Raw genomic sequence first — 21,495 nt, forward strand, 5'->3', positions numbered from 1 at the left:
CATATTTTCCTGCACCTTGCTCCACATTTCTCCCTTTCTTCTTTCTTCATTCTTCATTCTGTGTGCTGCATAACTTTTTTCTTTTATATCAGGTTCATTTTTTCAGCTTCACATGCAGAGCACAGCGTCATCCTTAAGTGGTTTCTAGTTAGTTTGAAATTTTCACTTGGCCAGTTACTTCCCTTTCTCTTCTCCTTCTTCTATCTTTCGGTCTCTTTCTACTTTACCACATAGTCTGCCTTACTTTTCCTATAGTGAGCCTTTATTTTCTTTTTTTTTTGTCTTGGGCTTATGAAAAGGCCGGAAGAGCAAGTTTTTGTCACGCATATTTACTGTTTGTATAAACTGGAGATGCCTTCCCCTCTTCCTTTTACCTCTCCCTTCCTTTTCTCCTATGAGCCACCCACTGAAAAACTTACTGCAGTTTCAGACAATGGTTTCAACTTTTGCACCCAGATTTTTTATTGTTACACCACAAAAGGCAAAATTCACATATGACGCCAAGTTTTCCGCCACACGCAGTTGATCTTCTCTCAACTTGGCGACATTTGTATTGCTCGATTGCAAGACAGTCAGACAGTCAGACAGTCAGATTGTCAGATTTTGTTCTTTTCTTGTTTCTTCGTTCATATCTGTTGACATTTGAACTCTTGAAGCTCGACTAACAAGACAAAGCCTCGCATGTGCAATATCTAAATGCAATTATAGTAACAGATTAGTGCTTTAGGTGGCAGGCCATGCCACAAATTCTGACAGCAACAACAACAACAACTTTGGCAACAGCATCAAAAAAAAACAAAAACAGAAGCAGATCAAAATTCGCCTCTAGCAACACTGGCTAAGCCGAGCATAAAATGAAAAATAAATAAGAAATAAACGCAAGCAGATAAAAAATAACAAGAAAAATGTAAACTTGAGTGCAGATTGACTAACAGATATCCTAGATGGTAATTTAAGGGAAGCATTGAAAAACAAAGTGGGTATGAAAAATGTTAAGCCAGGCATCTTTAGTTGTTAGAAATTTTTTTTCAGTATTTGTGTTTAATAGTGCAATTCAGCACTGTGTTGTTCACTTGTATTTTTAGCTCAAAACTAATAAATTTATTCCTTCATAGTCGGATTGTGATAACGGGTAACTTAGGTCCGTGTCAAATATCAAGTCTCTAGATTTACATTTAAAGTTTATGCAAAAATATCGGTCATTTTTCCCATAATGGAGCCTGGTAACTTAACCGCCAATATATTAAGGTATTGATAAAAGGAATAATGTGAAATTTTAAGTATATATTGCAAGATCAATATTTTAGCAACTGGAATGTCCTGCAAAAATATACATTAAATTTTTAATTTTTAAAAAATAAAACTAAGACATATTCTATATGTTAATAAAGGGAAATTTACGAAAGTCATTAAATTTAACTGTCTAGAAATTGGTCATAAGTCTTATAATGATAAGAAATAAATATAGAAGAACACAATTTGTAATTTAAAAAATGGCAAAAAAAATTTTTATGCTTAGGGAAAATCAAACATTTTAGAAATAACCTATGAAAATATTTTAGAAGTTTTTTTAGAAACTGGAAAGAATTTTGATATTGAAATAGTCGTTTAAAAATTTAAATAAAATTTGCGACAGCTACTGTTTATTCAACCCTATCTTGTGACGCGTTTAATGGGTATTAAAAAGAAAATCTGAAGTAAATGCTGCGGTGCTGAAGATGTGAAGCCAAATGCAGTTTGCAAACGAGGTAGGCGGTGGGCGATGGGGCAACATTGCCACGCCCAGTTGAGCAACTTCAGGGCAAAATGGCAAATTGAATTTTGTGTGTTGGCAAAGTGCAACGGAATGGAAAAAAAGCGTTGAAAGCAATTGTGGCATAAGGATAAACTCTCTCTCTCTCGTTTCTCTCACTCTCTCTCTCTCTCTCTATGTGCAACAACCGCATTTCCAAAGCCAGAGAAATTAAACTATCTGAAATAATTGCAGAATAAACAAAAGTGACAAACATACCACAATTATTATACCACAGTCACGTATGTTAGATGTCCAAATTCTATATATATCATATATATATCTGTATGCTTTGTCAATTTCAATTTATTTTTAGAACTAGCCCACACACACACACGTGTGCAAATAATACGAAATGGAATATGCAATTAATATTTAGATTGATTTTCAATGGCAACAAAAAAACCCACAAAAAGCGTAACGTGCCAAACATTGCTTCAAATCCACCCATCTGCAGCTACGCAGAAAGAAAAATTCGGGATTCGGCAATAAAATCAATACAATGTGGTTTCAGAAGTACGATAATACCGTATTTTCTTAAACCAAATACAAAATATTTGAATAAACATGATTTTTTCAGCAAATAGTTAGATTTTCGTGAATATGTAAAAAATTTTAAATTTAAAAATTAATTTTCAAGTTTTAAATTTAGTTTACTTCTTTTTTGCAGTGTACCATTTCTCATTTTCCAACAGATTTACCCCTCTCCACAACCCCACATTTTCATTGACATCCTGCTCAGCTTCAACCAAACCATTTTCGGAATGCTTTCAGTGTCAGGCAACGAAGCAGAACCGCAATAAAAATCGCTGTAATTTTGCATGCTGTCGCCGTGTCTGTGTGTTTGTGAATACATGTGTCTGTTTTTTCCTATCAACGAACATAGCATATATCCGTTGTATGTAACGGTCATGTCAGCTGTCCCCCCATCCTCTCAAGATGTTGCGTTGCCAACCAAATAATCCTTGAATGCGTTCCTTGCCAATTGCCAAGTTGTAAAGTGAACAAAAACAATGCGTATGACAATCGATAACCGATAAATGATACCTCATATAAGCAGTTAAGCAATACTTACAATTTTCTAACAAAAGCCACACAGCATTTCACAGTCTCAAAAGCAAATCAAAAAAAAAATTCCAATGTTCGACCAAAAATATGCAATGCTTTTTACAAACTGAAGAAATATTTTTATCTGCATATTTTACTCAAAGTTGAATGTTTCATTCATTAGTAAAAAATTTATTTAATTATACGCGTTACTTAAAAAATACGTAAAAGGGTAAATTGTTTTCTTTCAAATGTGTGTAACAGGGAAAAGGAGGCATGTCCGACCCTATAAAGTATATATATTCTTGATAAGCATCAACATTTACATTTTTGAAACGTACCTTTCCGCCCTTGCAAGTCGGAAGAAACCACCACACACACGGTATTTAAGATAATTCGGGTTTTGTGACGATTTACTTTATCTATTAATATTATCTATTATCCCACTTAATCGCAGCAAAATTGGACAAATAGAACGTCAGTAATAGCTATTTTTAAATCAGGCAATTCAAGCACCCAAAAGTATGCAGTAGTTTTTATTAAATAGTAATTTCTATAAAGTACTTTTATATATATTGAAATAAGAAACGGATAATTGTTTTGTCTTTATTTAATTGGCCAATGGACAACGCCTTGTTGTCTGCAATTCAGAACGGGGTTGCCCCTTTTATAAATATTTAGATACTTCATGACTAATTTGGCGATATGATAAGCTTTCACATATGCCAAATGATAAGACCCATAAGCAAGCGAAAATGTGTCGATTAGGAATATGAATTACCTTGATTTAGGAAACCCATTTAAGATAGGCGAAAGTGTTATAAATTATGCGTAATTGAAAAAATCTAACAGTTCACAGAATTCAAAGATTAGATAAAATTAGGAAAACAATTCAAGGAATTATAGAGTCGAGCATGCTCGACAGTGAGATAATCGGTAAACGTGTCGTAACAAATAAACTAAGCGATATCAAATAAAAATAAATAAATTTTTATAATATATACAAATTTAAATAAAGCATTAAATAAAAATCATTACATTTAATTAAATGAAAAAGTTTAGTTTCTTAAAAAAATAAATAATGATCTAACGAATAAAAAACTATTGTGGAGCTTAAACTTATTATCTCAACTAATTTTGAACTTATTAAACAATCGATATAAAATTTGTACAATATGAAACCGAACGAAACTTGAGTTAAACAATTTTTAAAAAAAATAAGGCACTTTTATTTAAATTGGTTAAATATTTATTTATTAATAATTTATGTTATGTAAAAGTCTTGTAATCAGCTGGGAATGCCTTTTAAATAGTCTTACATAATATTATCTGCTGCTTATCACGTTGCTGATATGAACGACAGCGGTTAAGTGGCGATAAGAATGACCATTTTAAATTTCAATCCCCAACCAAAATGAACAATCAATCATATTGCTAGACATTGTTTCCAGCAAAAGTACCTAAACTATCTTCTAAAAAATCTACAAAATAATTCTTAGAAAGGAAATCAGTAGATAAGTGGATGGATTAAAATCTATTGATGAAAACGTCTTAAATTGTCAAAAACAAATTAATTAATGAACGACAGATGACATTATTACAAAATTACAAAATTACTATGTAGTAATTTCTTAATTATCAAATATAAATAATTTTAAATTTCAAAATTTCTTTTTACTTTTAATCATTTAGAGAATAACATTTTATTTTAGTTTTACAAATAAAGTTATGGAAAAAGAGATACTTTTTATAATAAAACTAAAGCTAAAGAATAAGAGATTATTTTAATTTAAATCCAAAAGTGTTTCCGTAACTTTTATTTTAACATAAAAAATGGGTATTTCGTAACATTAAAATAAATATTACAAATAAGAATAATATATTTTTTTTACAAAGTCAATATAAAAATTGTAAAGTAATTTGTTGCTGCATTTTTTATTTTGATATTTATAACAGTTTTTTTCCTTACAATAAGAAATTTATTAATGACTTTAATTTAGAGAAGAACCTGAGCGTTTTCATAGCTTTCAGGTTTGAGGCAAAGCATTGATGAAGTATTGTCGTATTTCTGTGGTTGCTTCTCACAGACGAGTGGTGAGGGGTAGGTGCAACTTTTTATCATCAAGCGGTAATCGGAGTATCCAAAGGTGGTGTTGTACTCCTTTGGATAGAGGGACAAGCAATCGCCGCTAGCTGGCTTAGGTTCATCCGGGTACCAGGGCAAAAAGCGAGCCACTTCTCCAGTACTCTGCCAAAAATAGACGCCCTTCTTGCCTAGAGTATTGCCCGAGGTCCAAAACTCACTCAGTTTAAAAGGCACTGAGACACTCAACCATTTTTCAATCTGCAGCAACTCCGCCTGATTTTGCAGGCTGAGAAGTGCAGCTCCCAAGGAATGACAGTAACGATCGGCCTCATACCAGGTATACCATTGGTTGGAAGCCAACAAACACTTGTCTGCCACCTTGGTAAAGTTCTTTCCGCAGGTAGCTTCGCTGTTGACCTGATGCAACTGCAACAGCATCAGACTAAGAACAGCAAAGGCAATCAACTTGTGACACAACATGTTGCAACTGCGAGTAGAAGTAACTAATTAAAAGTTCATTTGGGAAAGCCTTTTATATAGTTCTTATTATTGGCCATTCTTATCTGCTGCTTATCAAATTGCTGATATGCTTAACAACAGTTTAAAAGTGTTGCAATCAACTTTTAAATCTTCAACCAAAAATAAATCATATTTCTGGGAAGTACTCCCACTAGCGTAAGACGATATTATTTTAGTTGCTAATGAATCAAATATGAAAGCTTTAATCGATAGTGCTCAATTACGAGATAGCCTGATCTATTCCTTTAGCTTCCTAGATACTTATCTTGTTTTCTAGAGCTACAGTTTCAGGCTTCAAAATTTCTTCTTGTCGATTTTTCATAAAAATCTCTCTAAATTTCACAAATTTGGCTAGAAAATCAATATATTATACAATTTATGGGGGTTGTATTAAATGAATGTTCACTTGGGGATTCCATTTTTATAGGCTCAGATTATACTTATCGGTGGTCATCTACAAATTTATGATTGACAGAAGTTTAGTAGCGATAAGTAGAGCAATATTCAATACAAAACCTTCACAATAAATAATTCATATCTCTGGGAAGAACTTCCATTAACAAAACGCGATAGTAATATAATTTTAGACAGTTAGTCTAATAAAATAAATAGAAAAATAATTCTTGGAAAACAAACCAATAATTAAGATGAGAATAAAGAATTGATTAATACCCCTTTAAGTGATCAGAAAAACATTAATCAATAGAAAAAATAGCAGAAGTAAAACTAAATAAACTCAATTAAGTTAATGTTCGTGTCTTTTATTAAATAAAAACAAATTATTTTAAATAATTTTTTTAGGCCAAAACCTGAATGTTTTCGTAGGCTTCAGTCTTGAGACAAATCCCACTTGGATATTTCTGTACCTCCTGCTCGCAGACAAGAGCTGCTAATGTGTTGCAAGTCCTGACTCCCAGACTATAATTGAAGGATCCCCAGTTGTTGAGGCCGTTGACATAAAGAGTCAAGCAGTCGCCACTAGAAGGTTCAGGTGGTCCTGCTGACCAGGGAAGATAAAGAGCCTCCTCGCCGGTGCTCTGCCAGTAATAGGTTCCCTCCTTGGCGCCCAGAGTGTTGCCCGATGTCCACAATTCTAAAGTGTTGGGCATTCTGATATTAAGCCATTCAGTAATTTGCAGCAACTGTGTCTGATTCTGCAGACTGAGAAGTCCAGCTCCCAAAGAACGACAATGACGATCCGCGTCATACCAAGTGCTATAATTGCTGACGGCAATAAGACATTTGTCTGCCACTGGGGAAAAGTTCCCCTTGCAACCGGAAGCAACGACATCACTCTGAACAAACTCGAGTTGACTCAGCACCAGGCTGAGGATTGCGAAGCCAATAAATTTATGCCACAACATATTCGATAGGCACTTTAAAAGTAGTCAATAGTTAGTTGGAACTGGAACTTATATAGTCGTTTAGGTTACGCTTATCTTTAACTTTGCTATAACACGAAATGATAAGCAAGTGCGAGCTTTGAATTGCCTTAGCCAAAAGCAAATGTAAAGTTACCCTAATTGATGCAATGAAATGTGTCTTTGGACAATCATAATGATTTTTTTCGGTACTATACAATACAATATTCGTGAAAAATAACAGCTAACCAACAAGAAACTCGAAAAAAAGAGCAGATTCATCGATCAGTTGGCAAATAAAACATCGAATTGCAAATATCAAGGTTTCCCAAATCACATTTTTTTAAGTGTCAAGAGAATGATAGAAAAAATTCAGTTTTCCAATTTTGTTGTAGAATTCAAACAGAGGCCAAATAATGTTATTACTTACACTTTGCAAGGAAACCGGTTAAGATTCGTCAAAGTGATTACTGTTTGAATTTTTTAAAATATTGTCAAGTTAAGAAAGTGAGGAAAAAAAGGACAGAAAAGGAAAAACATTTAATTTTTCAAGTTTGATTTTTCTTTTTCCTTGTATTCCTTATTATTAGCCTTTCGTCAAACTATAGAAAAAATTCATTTTAGAAAATAACAATAGGTATGATCATCCTTAAATGTAAGATAATGTGAACATTTTATTTAAAAGAAAATGCCATGATCTCAGTTTAATTGACAATAGTTAAGAGGCGATAAGAATTGAAATATGTTAAGAATCTAGACAATAATTTAATTATACCTCCAAAATAGAAATTCCACGAATCAAACGAAATAGTTAAAATGATAATAAAATATTCATTGAAAATAATAATAATAATAATAGTGCAAAAGAAAATTTTACTTTATGAAATTAAATGATAATTAATTGTATTTCATTACATAGCTTAGAAATTGTCTTTAATTAATGAAATTTCAAACAACTTTCTTCAGGCCAAAACTTGAACGTTTTCGTAGGATCCAGGCTTTAGGCAAATCCTTGTTGTAGATTTCTGTTCTCCCTTCTCGCAGACGATAGGTGCTAATTTGGTACAATCTTTAATTGCCAGACGGTAATCGAATTGTCCCCAGCTGTTGTAGTTGTTGGCATACAGAGACAAGCAATCTCCATCAACGATTTTAGGTTGACCTGTTGACCAGGGAAGATATCGATTCTGCTCGCCTGTACTTTGCCAGTAATAGACGCCTTTCTGACCCAATGTATTACCGGAAGTCCACACTTCCAGTGTGAAGGGCAATATGGTATTCAGCCATTGAGAAATTTGCTGCAATTGCGTCTCATTTTGGAAACTGAGAAGTTCAGCACCCAAGGAACGACAGTGGCGATCGGCCTGATACCAATTGTAATTATTGTTGACAGCAAGGAGACATTTGCCTGCCACCTTGGCGAATTTGTTCATGCAACCCGATGCAGGAACATCACTCTGGACAAACTCGAGTTGGGTCAGCACCAGACTGAGAATTGCGAATCCAATTAATTTATGCCACGACATCTTCGATAGTCACTTAAAGAGTAGCTAATGGTCAGTTTAAAATGCGCCTTTTATAGTCCATTAAACTATGCTTATCTTCTACTTATCAATTTAAAAAAAATGATAAGCAATTCACTAAAACATTTGATAACCAGATGTCAAATTAAAGGCTTACCTGGCTGATACAATAAAATCTATCTATCTTAAGACATTGACGATGACGAATAAGCTTGAGATACCTTTCACAATTAGTTAAGTAGTAAATTGGCAATAAGAATAGCAATGTATAATTTTAAATCTACGTTATCTCCGGAAAGAACTTTCAAAAATCAATAATAATAAACTAAAAATAATCATACGATTCAATGACCATAAATTAATGTACTTCTATAAAACTAAGGATTTAAAAACAAATCGATACAAGGTTCTTAAATTCCAATAACCCGAGAAAAACTTACATGATTCAAAATCGATTGTATCAGTACGGGGGAATTTTTTTTAGTTAGTTTTAACAAAGCTCACACTTTCTTATCTCTTCCCTGATATGATAAGTCAAAGATAAGCGTAGTTAAATGGACTATATAAGGCGCACTTCCAACTGACCATTTACTACTTTGAAAGTTTCTATTGAAGATGTTGTGGCATAAATTAATTGGCTTCGCAATTCTCAGCCTAGTGCTGACCCAACTCGAGTTAGTCCAGAGTGAGGATTCGGGTTGCAGGAACAACTTCTCCCCGGTAGGAGACAAGTGTCTCTTGGTCCTCAACACCTATAACAATTGGTATGTGGCAGATCGTCACTGCCGCACCTTGGGTGCTGGACTTCTCAGTATTCAGAATGAAACGCAGTTGCAGCAGATTGAAAAATTGATAAGTGTCAAAGCACCCTGGGTTTACGAGTTCTGGACTTCTGGCAATTCTTTCGGTCAGAAAGGCACCTATTACTGGCAGAGCACTGGCGAATTGGCTAAATATGTTCCCTGGTCATCGGGTCAACCTCAAACAATGAATGGCGATTGCCTGATGCTAAATGCCAACCAGAACACCAACACTGGATACTCCGCTTACCGTCTGAGCATCGCGAATTGCATTAACTATAAATCTTACATCTGCGAACAGCAACAGCAGAAATACAATACAAGGATTTGCCTAAAACCTGGATCCTACGAAAACGCTCAAGTTTTGTCCTAAACTTAGCTAATTTAAATTTAATTGTTAAAAGACATGAATAAACTTGAACTTGAATTAACTTCAATTGATTTTATATTAGTTTGTATTTTTAAAGAATCTATATAAGCTTTATTAATTTTAATTTAATTTTACCTAATTATTTTTGTACTTTATCAACTCGAGAATATATTTTAAGAACTTTTGACTCACTACCGTGACAATGACTGAGCACCGGTAATTTTAATGGGTTAAGATATCGGTTTGGCAGTTTACAATCGTATTTATTAGGATTGAAGTGCCTTTTTGATTATCTATTTGATAAATTTAATACAAGCTCTCCATTTTTAAAGCACACATCTATCAAATATAAATAATTCTGCACAAGGTAAGAGTCTAGTGATGAAAGCATATTCAAGACCCAACATTTCTTATATGAAATTTGGTGGCGAAGGTTATTCTACTTTATAATATATCCTTAAAGAAAAAAAATAAAATTATTTGTCCACTTATTGTCTATATATACGTTTAGTATGGACACAATTTTCCACGTGCAAAGTAATTAACAACAGTTATGAGTTAATTTTTAAAAAACCGGGGACATTTGTCTTCTGCCTGAGTTAAGTTAGTCTTACAACTAACAATTGAGATCTCGGGACTTGAAATAGAAAAGACTTTAAGCAGACTATAGCAGACTTTGATTGACAACAGTAAACTGTCGATAAGAATGCTATCAATATAAAATTAAGACTCAAACATAAATTTATTATGTCTTTAATATGCACGAAAGTAAATAAAATAATTAGTTCTTAGTAAAATAACAAAAAAAAGCCTTAACGTAATCAACAAGTTTAGAAAATAGAATCAAGTTAACTGTTGCATTTATTATTTCTCAACAAATATTTTTAAGATATTTCCTTTTTAGGCCAAAACTTGAGCATTTTCATAGGATCCAGGCTGAAGGAGAGTCCTCATGTTCGAATGTCATTTATGTGGTCGATGCTCGCAAATGTGAGCCAACCACATGGTGCAATTTCTGACTGCCAAACCGTAATCGGAGTATCCACTATGGTTAACTTTGCTGGCATAGAGAGCCAAGCAGTCGCCATCAAGCATTTTGGGTTGCCCCGCTGACCATGGCAGATATTGAGCCCGCTCTCCAGTGCTCTACCAATAATAGATGCCTTTCAGCCCAAAAGTATTGCCAGAAGTCCAAACATCGCGTTCGAGTGACTTTGTGGCACTAATCCACTATTCAATCTGCTGCATCGTACCACATTAACCCATTTTTGTAGGCATACAAACATTTTCCTGCCACCGGGGAAAAATTAATCCTGCAATCGAAAGCAGGAATGTCACTCAGGACAAACTCGAGTTGAGTCAGCGCCAGACTGAGAATTGCGAAGCCAATTATTTTATGCCACAACGTTATCGATATTCAATTTAAAGACAGTAAATGATCAGTTGCAATTGCTCCTTATATAGTCGCTCGTCAGTTCGTTTATCATAATTCGAATATGATAAGAATATGTGAGCTTTGATTGAAGGTATTCACCTAGAAAGTAAATGGAAAAAGCTATAGTCGAGCATACACGACAGTAGAATACCCTGTGTACGCCGATGATCTGATGACCTTGCAGAGCGTTACATTAAATACTCCTTGTTTGATTGTTCCTATGTATGACAGTTGTTTGATGTAGTGAACCGATTTAAGCCAAGTTTAATTTAATTAATTTTCGGCCGATCGTGACTATGACAGCTATATGCAACAGTGGTCTGATTTAAATCAAACTTGCTCAAGCTACATAAGACGATTCGAAATACTTAATTTGAAAGTTTAAGATATTTCGAAATATGAAATGGTTTTTTAAACTAAAGATTTATTTTCTACCGCTCGTTTCATTATAGTAGACAGTTTATAACCAAATTTAGTCAGAATATATAGAATAATAGGAAACAAAGTGGTCTATAGTATTTTTTAATTTGACCTGCGTATGATATTTAGGAACCTACATACCAATTTATAGATAAGTTGATGAAAGCCGTTTTAATAAAAAAAAGAAAAAAAATTTATATTCAAGCCGATAGTCGTGACTTTATTTCTCAAAAGTATTTTTATTTAATTTTCAAGTAGGAAACATTTAGGTATTCAAATGTCAATATAATCGTTTAAATAATCAAATGTCAGTTTAAAAGTCCACCTGGCTGATACAATTAGATCTAACTTTAGCCAATGACGATGACTCGTTAGCTGGGGATTCCTTTGACACATTTACTTTCAGATTTAGTACAATTGTGCAATAGTGATTGGCAATATGTTATCAAGTAGCGATAAGAATTGCAAAAAATAATTTTAAATCTACGTTATCTTCGAAAAGAACTTCCAGAAATCAAACGATATAATAAAGAAAATAATAAACTGAAAATAATCGTTCGGTTCAATGACCATAAGTCAATTTATATAGGCATATAAAATACTCATTATCCTGACTGACTCACTGTACAACAAGATCCACGAAGCTAAAATGTTTTCTCAATATGTTTGAGACAATTATGGTGAACTTCAATTAAATAAAATAAACGATGTGCTGATTTTGCTTTTAATTGATTATTAACTATTATCTTTTCATGTATTCAACTAGATATAGGTTCAATTTCAATAAAGTTATAAAGAAATTCATTAAGTGCAATGTGTCATAAATATAAACAATAAAAAAAACTAGTCGGAAGGGCTATAGTGGAGTTCCCGACCATAGGATAGCCGCTTCTTATTTCAATATACATTCATAAATAAATGCCTTATGGGGTGGGAGATGCCTCCTTCTCACTGTTTCATACATTCCAACGAACACAATAAACTCTTTCACTTATTTTTTAAGTAATGATTATACACACTTTCTTATCACTTTCCTGAAATAATAAGTGAAAGATAAGCGCAGTTAAATGGACTATATAAGGCACACTTCCAACTGACCATTCAATTCTTTTAAAGTGTCTATCAAAAATGTATTTGCATAAATTAATTGGCTTCGCAATTCTCAGTCTGATGCTGATTCAACTCGAGTTTGTCAAGGGTGATGATTCGGGTTGCAGGAACAACTTCTCCCCGGTGGGAGGCAAGTGTCTCTTGGTCCTCAACACCTATAACAATTGGTATGTGGCAGATCGTCACTGTCGCTCCTTGGGTGCTGGACTTCTCAGTATTCAGAATGAAACGCAGTTGCAGCAGATTGAAAAATTGATAACTATCAAAGCACCATGGGTTTACGAGTTCTGGACTTCTGGCAATTCTTTGGGTCAAAAAGGCACCTTGTATTGGCAGAGCACTGGAGAACTGGCCAAATATGTCCCCTGGTCATCGGGTCAACCTCAATAGCGGAATGGCGATTGTCTAATGCTGGACGCCAACCAAAACAGCAGTAATGGATACTCCGCATACCGTCTGAGCATCGCGAATTGTGACAGTTATAAACCTTACATCTGCGAACAGAAACAACAAAAATACAATACAAGAATTTGCCTGAAGCCTGGATCCTATGAAAACTCTCCAGTTTTGCCCTAAACAAAGCTTATTTAAATTTCATTCTGAATGCAAGAATTAACTTGAATTTGAATTAATTTCCCTTAATTTCATTTTCGGTTTTATTTTATCTATATTAACTTAATCAATTTTAATTTTATTTAAACTAATTATAAAATCTGTTATTAATGGTTGTTGTACTTAATAAATTCGAGTATATTCTAAGAATTTGGATCTCGAAGGCTTACGACATGTCTGAACATCTAGTTCTTAGAGACTATAAGACTTTAAGGAACTAAATGACAATATTACTATGTTGTACAGATCAAGACTGCTTTATAATATTTCCACCCCTGCAAATGATAAAAAATCTCCCTTGCGATTTGCTACACGGAATGTGTAATATTTTATGAATATATGGTACAAATTTGATATTGATCGGTTAATAATTCGGTTTTACAATTTATAATCGTAATTATCAGGATTGAAGTGCTTTCACTACCATTATTATTATATATTTGATAATCATAATATTTTGAAAATGCATATCATAAAAGCGTCTACACGAAGTAAGAGTCTAGTGATGAAAGCATATTCAAGCCCCAACATTTCTGATATGAAATTTGCTGGCGAAGGTTATTCTACTTAATTTATGAGTTTTGCTTAAAAAAAAGATAATTACTTATTTGGCCAAGTAATGTCTATGGTCTATGTCTATGTCAATTAGCTACGTTCAATGTAATTGACAATATTAAAGAGGCGATAAAAATTAAAATGGAAGATTTTAAATCTAGACAAGAATTAATCATATCTCCGAAAATAAATTCCAGAAATTAAACGAAATCATAAAGATGATAATAAAAATTTCTTAGAAACTTATCCAGTTGATAAAATGCAAATTAATTTTATTTCATTAAATAGTTTTAAAGTTATCTCGAATATAAGGGCAAAGGAAATTAATTCAAGTTAAATTTTAGTTTTTTTATATTAAAGCAATTTTTTTAGTTTAGCTTAGGCTAAAACTTGAGCGTTTTCATAGGATCCGGGCTTCAGGCAAATCCTTGTATTATATTTCTGTTGTTGCTGTTCGCAGATGTGAGGCCCAAAATGTGTGCAGTTTTTGTTGCTCAGACGGAAATCGGAGTATCCGGCGGTGGAGTACTTGTTGGATTCGAGGACCAAGCAATCGCCATTCTTCGTTTGAGGTTGACTCGGTGACCAGGGGAGATAACGGGCCAGTTCTCCAGTGCTCTGCCAGTAATAGGCACCTGTCTGACCCAAAGAGTTGCCGGAGGTCCAGAAATCCAAAACCCAGGGTGCTTTGACAGCTATCCATTGTTCAATCTGTTGCAACTGCGTCTGATTCTGAATACTGAGAAGTCCAGCTCCCAAGGAGCGACAGTGACGATCCGCCTCATACCAATTATAATAGCTGTTGGTGACCAGGAGACACTTTCCTGCTGCCAGGCTGAAATTGTTTCTGCAACCGGAGGCAGGAACGTCACTTTGGACCAACTCCAGTTGAGTTAGCACCAGACTGAGAATTGCGAATCCAATTAATTTATGCCACAACATTTTCAATACTCACTTTAAAAGTAGTGAATGGTCAGTTGGAACCTTATATAGTCATTTTGTCTTCGCTTATCTTTGACTTATCAATTTAAAAAATGATAAGCATGTGTCAGCTTTAATTGCCTCTCTTCACTCAGAAATTTGATAGCCAAATAACAAATTAAACGGGGAATGAATTGCTAAAATGTATCTTCTGTCTAATAAAATATAATATAAATAAATTCTTAGAACGAAAGCTAATAGATTGGTTTATGAACGTCTTTTAAGAAAATAGAATCAAGTTAACACATGCTCTTTTTTTTTATTGTTCAAAATGTATTTTTAAGACATTGCCTTTTAGGCCAAAACTGGAGCGTTTTTACAGGAACAGGCAGGCAAATCCTTTTGTTATACTTAATTTTTGATTTGCTCACAGATGTAAGGACGCATTGCGTTGCAATTTTCTACATACAGACGGCTATCTGGGACTCTTTCAGGAGCCCTGGGGGTGGTTTTGTAGGGGTGGCCGGTGGTGGTGTAGGGTGGGGCGGTGGTGGTGTACTTTTGTGCTTCAAGAACCAAGCAATCTCCTTTATTTGGTTGAGGTTGATTCCATGACCAGGGCAGATAACTAGCCTTCTGTCCAGTACTCTGCCAGTAATACACACCTTTATGACCAAAAGAATTTCCAGAAGTCCAGAACTCAGTATTCCAAGGATTGTTTTCATCCAACCAGTTTTCAATCTGCTCCAACTGCCTCTGATTCTGAAGACTCAAAAGTCCAGCACCCAAGGAATGACAGTGACGATCCGCGTTATACCAATTGGTATTAATGTAGGAAATTAGATATAGACACTTGTCTCCCACCTTGGAGAAATGGTTATTGCAATCCGAATCATGACTCTGGACAAACTCGAGTTGAGTCATCACCAGACTGAGAATTGCGAAGCCAATTAGTTTACACCCCAACATCTTCGATATTCACTTTTAAAGTAGTAACTGGTCAGTTGAAAGTGTGTCTTATATAGTCCTTTGAAGTACACTTATCAATGACATATAAGTTTGATGAAATTATCAGCAAATCTGAGCTTTGATTAAGTGAAATATTTTCCACGTGTCACCAATTGGATCAATTTTTCAACATCGAGATATTTCCCTCTTTCCTGACAACGAGACTTAAAATAGAAAAGACTTTAAGTCAATGCCAATTCATGTTAAGACTGTAAGAAGATGATTTATCACTTTGGTAATAAATCTGACTAATAAGACCACATTTAGTTGAGGCCAATTTGATTGACAGCAGACGATAGGAAAATAAATAAAAGTATTAATATAAATTAAAGCCTCAACCATAAATTTATCATGTCTTTAAGAATAAATAAACTGTCGATTAAAATAAGAATATTAATTGATTCTTAGCAAATAAGCAAATAGCCTATTTCCTAATGTCTTTTAAACAATCTAAAACAAATTCACCAACTATTGGTTATATAAACCAATAATATCTGATATAAACCAAACTGGTTAGGTTGTACGAGTATTAGACGATACGAAATAAATAAGTTGCGACTTTGGTTAAGTTATCTTGCAAAATAAAAAAGATTTTCACACTAAGTATTGATTTTATCCTAACGTTCCTGTGGCACCTACGTGTATATGATATAGTAGACAAATATTAACAAAATTTAGTCTAAATTTAATAGTCTCTGAGATTGACGCTTTGATATAAACGAACAGGGCTAAATCGACTCGTCTGTTGATACTAATCAAGAATATATATACATATATTCGCCTATTTCTGCCTGCTAAGGACGTTTTACAAAATCAAAATACCCTTTTTGTCGATTTCGAAAACAATCCATATTATATTCAAGTCGATACTCTTGACTTATTTCTCAAAAAGTATTTTTATTTAATTTTAAAATCGAAAACCTTTAGGCCAAAACTTGAGCGTTTTCAAAGGATCCAGGCTGAAGGCAGATCCTTGTATTATATTTCTGTGGTTGCTGCTCGCAGACAATAGATGCCCAGAAGGTACAATTATTGACCTTCAAACCATAATCGTAGTATCCAGTGTTGTGTAGTTTGTTGGCAATAAGGCTTAAGCAATCGCCATCAGCTGATCTAGGTTGACCAGGTGACCATGGCATATTACGAGCCTGCTCTCCATTGCTCTGCCAGAAATAGACGCCTTTCTGACCCAATGAATTGCCAGATGTCCAAAAGTCCAGAGTGAAAGGTAATGTGGTATTTAACCACTTTTCAATCTGCTGCAACTGCGTCTGATTCTGCACACTGAGGAGCTCAGCACCCAGGGAGCGACAAGTCCGATCTGCCTCATACCAGTTTAGCCAATTTTTGGAGGCGTACAGACATTTTCCTGCCACTGAGGAGAAGTTATTCCTGCAACCGGAAGCAGGAACATCACTCTGGACAAACTCGAGTTGAGTCAGCGCCAGACTGAGAATTGCGAATCCAATTAATTTATGCCACAACATTTTCGATAGTCACTTTGAACTCAATAAATTATCAGTTGAAGTGCTCCTTATATAGTCGCTGGTCAGTTGGTCTATCATAATTCAAAAGTGATAAGCAAATGTGAGCTTTGATTGGTCAGATTCAAGGAGACAAGAGATAATCTAATGGCAATTGGCAATAAAAGAAACCAATATCTAAAATAGTCATAGGTATCTCTATCAAACAATTCCAAGAATGATAAACAGATTATTTGCGGGAGTATCTTCTGAGTCATTTTAATTGAGGTAAACATCCGTTTTGGAAAGTTTTCTTTTTGAACTTTTTAGCCAAATTGGACTAAAAAGACTAACCAACTTTAAAATGTCATAAGATGTCATAATTTCAGACTATATTGTCATTTTGATTATGAGTTGGCCTCCAAATTGGTTCTGCATTTAAATTTTAATTAATTTTAAAATTTTTACAAAAATTTTGTAATTTGAATTCGCTAAAAAATATTTTTCCTCTCGGATATCTCCATAAAAAACTTGCAGCAAAATATTCAAAAGCTTCCAAATTTAACAAAGTATTTTTATTAACAAAATTATAAGCAATCGAAAATAATAAATTTTGCCTATAAAAAATCAAATTTAAATATGTGAAATTAATGTAGACAACTTAAACACATAACAATACAAGGTTAGTAAAGCTAAGCTAGTTCAAGTTTAAGTGTCAATTATACAAGAATGATAAAGCCTTCAACTCTTGACGGTCAAACGATATTTGAGAAACCCATTGTTTATTTTGCTGTTGGTATCCAGAAGCAGGCAATCGCCATCAGCTGATTTACGTTGACCAGGGTAGATATCGAGCAGGCTCTCCAGTGGTTTCCAGAAATAGTTGCATTCCACACCCAAAGAATTGCCGTAGGTCTAGAACTGCATGCGAACTGCATCAATCTGCTCCAACTGCGACTGATTCTGCAGACTGATAAGTCCAGCACCCATGGAATGACAAGTTTGTTCTGCCTGATACCAATTGGTATTTGCTTTGAAGACAAACAGACACTTCCCTGCCACCGGAGAATTATTATTTCTGCAACCTGAAGCAGGAATATCACCAGATATCATCATCAGCACCAGACTGAGAATTACGAAGCCAATTAATGTATTCAGATAACATGTGTTGTACATTTAATGTCAGCCAGAATGATAAGCCCAGACCCATGACAAAAAAAAAACCAAGGGGCTCCGCCCCCTGCTCGCTTCGCTCGCGGTGAAGTGCGGCTACTGTCGAGCACGCTCGACAATTGGTTTAAGTTTAAGGCTCAAGGTATAATAAAGTAAAAGTAAAGAAAACAAATACTTGCTATCATTAAAAATTTAAACTGGATACTGAGGAGTAATAATTTATACTTTTAATTCATTTGAACGTAATTAACAATATTAAATATAAGAGAAACACAATGTATTAATCAGTTTTGTGGAAAGAATCGATAACAAATTTCTTTATTTCATTAAAACCAAATTCTTAGAAATAAAAGTCAATATATAAGTTGATAATAAAAAATTTATAAACAACTCTCAAATTAGTCACAAGCAAATTAAACCAAGAAAACACAACAAGTAAACGAAATTTTAGTAAAGTTTATCATTAGAGAAATTAAATTATATGCCAATAGCACAGTTTAAGCCAACACCTGAGCATTTTCATAAGTTCCAGGCTTGAGGCAAATTCTAGTAGTATAATTATGTGATTGTTGCTCGCAGATAATGCGTGTATAATTCATGCAATTCCTGACGCTTAGACGATAATTGGTGTATCCCGTGCTGGTGTAGTTGTTGGAAACAAAGACCAAGCAATCGCCAACAGCTGATTTAGGCTCACCAGCTGACCAGGGCAGATAACGAGCCTGCTCTCCTGTGCTCTGCCAGTAATAGACGCCTTTCTGACCCAAAGAATTGCCAGAAGTCCACAAATCCATTGTCCAAGGTGCTGTGGCATTCAACCACTGGGAAATTAGTTGCAACTGCGTTTGATTCTGTAGACTGAGAAGTCCAGCACCCAAAGAACGGCAAACTCGATCGGCCTCAAACCAATTGTAATATGCTTTGGATGCATACAGACATTTTCCTGCCACTGAGGAGAAATTATTCCTGCAACCGGAAGCAGGAACATCACTCACGACAAACTCGAGCTGAGTCAGCACCAGACTTAGAATTGCGAGTCCAATTAATTTATGCCACAACATTTTCTATAGTCACTTTAAAAGTAGTGAATGGTCAGTTAAAATTGAGTCTTATATAGTCTTTGGACAGTTGGCTTATCATTATTCAGAAATGATAAACAAATTGTTCAGACTCAAAGAGACAGATTGCCAAATGACGAATGGCAATAGAAAAACACTACTATCTACTATAGTCAATTGTTCAATAAATAAAATAAACACATTAAACTAAATGCATAGATTAAACCAATAGATTAGTTTTCAATTGATGAATACCTCTTTAATTAATCACAAGCAAATGTAGCTAAAAAATAAACAAAGCAAATAAAGGAAAAGAAAATTAGTCAAGTTAAAGTTTAGTTTTGTCATCATTAAGGAACATTTTTCATATGGCAGTATTTTAGTTTAAGCCAAAACCTGAGCATATTCGTAGGATCCAGGCTTGAGGCAAATTCTGGAAGCATAATTCTGAGTTTGCTGTTCGCAGACAACAGGTGCATACATCGTACAGTTCCTGATGCTCAAACGGAAATTTTCGTATCCCGTGTCGGTAAAAATGTTGGCATCGAGAGTTAAGCAATCGCCATTAGCTGCTATAGGTTGATACAATGACCAGGGCAGGAAACGAGCCAGCTCTCCAGTACTCTGCCAGTAATAGACACCTTTCTGACCCAAAGTGTTGCCAGAAGTCCAGAACTGCGCAATCCAAGGTACTGTTGCATTCAGATATTGCGAAATTGGCTGCAACTGCGTCTCATTCTGCAGAGTTAAAAGCCCGGCATCCAAAGAACGACAATAACGATCTCCCTCAAACCAATTAAAGGATACTCTGGAGGCGTACAGACATTTTTCTGCCACTGGGGAGAATTTATCTCTGCAACCTGGAGCAGGAATATCACTCACGACAAACTCAAGTTGAGTTAGCGCCAGACTGACAATAGCGAATCCAATTAATTTATGCCACAACATTTTCGATAGTCACTTTAAAGTCCGTAAATGATCAGTTGGAAATGCGCCTTATATAGTCCCTGATCAGTTGGCTTATCATTGCAGAAGTGATAAAAAAAATGGTGGTGTTGATTGCGGTATTCAAAGATACACCACATAAAACAATGCATTTAAAATACCTCCTATCTATATATATAAAACTCTTTGCCTTGATTGATTCACTGCGTAATATACATTCAATCCGTATAGCGGAGGAAGTTGAAATTTGCACACTACATAGGTAAGACAAATTTATCGTGAGATAAGAAGCTTTGCGAAATTTGAATAGAAAGTGGGTCAAATTTTAGATCAATGTTCGCATTATATAGCATTATTGTGTTTGATGGCAGAGAGGATGTATGTTAAAATCAGACAGTACCGCTACGTACCGGAAAACAACAAATAATTTTTGGTAAAGTGTACCGGTACAAACTTTTAGGTTTTTGGTTCTTATAAAACATGAAACAGTTAATTTAGGTTAACAGTTCCGGTACTGGTTCCGGTATTATCCCCTGCAATTGGTAACTGAAAATATCTCCTATCTACAATAACTAAATGTCTATCTAGCAAACAATTTCCAGTATGGCAAATATAATATTTTAAGTGTCTCTTGTGGGTCATTTTAAATGAGGTAAACATGCTTTCCTCTGATTTTGTTTTTAGAACTTTACAAACTCTCCTGACCATAATTTACGGATAGAATTGAAGTTTTGGCCATTTTGGCTGACTGATTAGGCGACAAGGTATTGTAATTTGATCAGTTGACGACTGTCGACAAATGGCTAAATGATAAATGAGTGTGTGGCAAGTAAACGAAAATCGCAGCTACATAGATATATGTATTGTCTTTGGACGCTGTGGCGTCACTTGCATTATAGATGTTATCTAAGAGTGTGTGTGAGTGTGTGTGTAAGAGTTGCCTGCTGGGCCGACAAGCAATTTTATTTATTTGTTTTCAATCTGTTTGCTTGTTTGCCAGTTGGTTTGCTAATGTTTACACGAGCAAACACTGAAATGACGTCTCTCTTCCCCCCTTCCTTGCTCCATCCTCAAACTGACACCACCTACATCCAGTTATCCAGACAGGCAGTTGTCAATCGAGAAATTGTGTCAATATTTGCTGGCAGTGACGTTGAGCCAAGAACAGATTTAATTTCCTCGCATCGAACACCGCTTGGTTACCCAGTCAAACACACACCCCATCCAACACACACACACACGCACACACACAAATAATACATTTGCTAGAGGCACGTTTTAGAAGGTCAATTAACTG

At 34.7% G+C, this 21,495-nt stretch overlaps 5 protein-coding genes across 5 annotated transcripts in view; 1 reads left to right on the top strand and 4 right to left on the bottom strand.

The window, feature by feature from the left end:
• Positions 1-21,495, top strand: part of LOC117785046 (cyclic nucleotide-gated cation channel) — a 114,294-nt gene that overhangs the window by 84,439 nt on the left and 8,360 nt on the right. The window lies entirely within an intron of this gene.
• On the bottom strand, positions 4,756-5,423 carry LOC117785048 (C-type lectin 37Da-like). The gene has a single exon (XM_034622934.1). The coding sequence runs from the start codon at positions 5,403-5,405 to the stop codon at positions 4,836-4,838; it is 570 nt and encodes a 189-aa protein (XP_034478825.1). The 5' UTR covers positions 5,406-5,423; the 3' UTR covers positions 4,756-4,835.
• Positions 6,185-6,812, bottom strand: LOC117785049 (C-type lectin 37Db-like). The gene has a single exon (XM_034622936.1). It carries the CDS (start codon positions 6,806-6,808, stop codon positions 6,242-6,244), a length of 567 nt encoding a protein of 188 aa, XP_034478827.1. The 5' UTR covers positions 6,809-6,812; the 3' UTR covers positions 6,185-6,241.
• Positions 13,975-14,606, bottom strand: LOC117785050 (C-type lectin 37Da-like). Its single transcript, XM_034622937.1, has one exon. It carries the CDS (start codon positions 14,570-14,572, stop codon positions 14,009-14,011), a length of 564 nt encoding a protein of 187 aa, XP_034478828.1. The 5' UTR covers positions 14,573-14,606; the 3' UTR covers positions 13,975-14,008.
• LOC117785051 (macrophage mannose receptor 1-like) lies at positions 16,412-17,063 on the bottom strand. The gene has a single exon (XM_034622938.1). It carries the CDS (start codon positions 17,044-17,046, stop codon positions 16,483-16,485), a length of 564 nt encoding a protein of 187 aa, XP_034478829.1. The 5' UTR covers positions 17,047-17,063; the 3' UTR covers positions 16,412-16,482.

This window comes from Drosophila innubila, assembly GCF_004354385.1.
Source record: "Drosophila innubila isolate TH190305 chromosome 2R unlocalized genomic scaffold, UK_Dinn_1.0 1_C_2R, whole genome shotgun sequence".
Classification (NCBI taxonomy): Eukaryota; Metazoa; Arthropoda; class Insecta; order Diptera; family Drosophilidae; genus Drosophila; species Drosophila innubila.

Excerpts from the sequence above, each read along its gene's own strand:
- LOC117785048 (XM_034622934.1), bottom strand. The coding sequence starts at position 5,405 with ATGTTGTGTCACAAGTTGATTGCCTTTGCTGTTCTTAGTCTGATGCTG.
- LOC117785049 (XM_034622936.1), bottom strand. The coding sequence starts at position 6,808 with ATGTTGTGGCATAAATTTATTGGCTTCGCAATCCTCAGCCTGGTGCTG.
- LOC117785050 (XM_034622937.1), bottom strand. The coding sequence starts at position 14,572 with ATGTTGTGGCATAAATTAATTGGATTCGCAATTCTCAGTCTGGTGCTA.
- LOC117785051 (XM_034622938.1), bottom strand. The coding sequence starts at position 17,046 with ATGTTGTGGCATAAATTAATTGGATTCGCAATTCTCAGTCTGGCGCTG.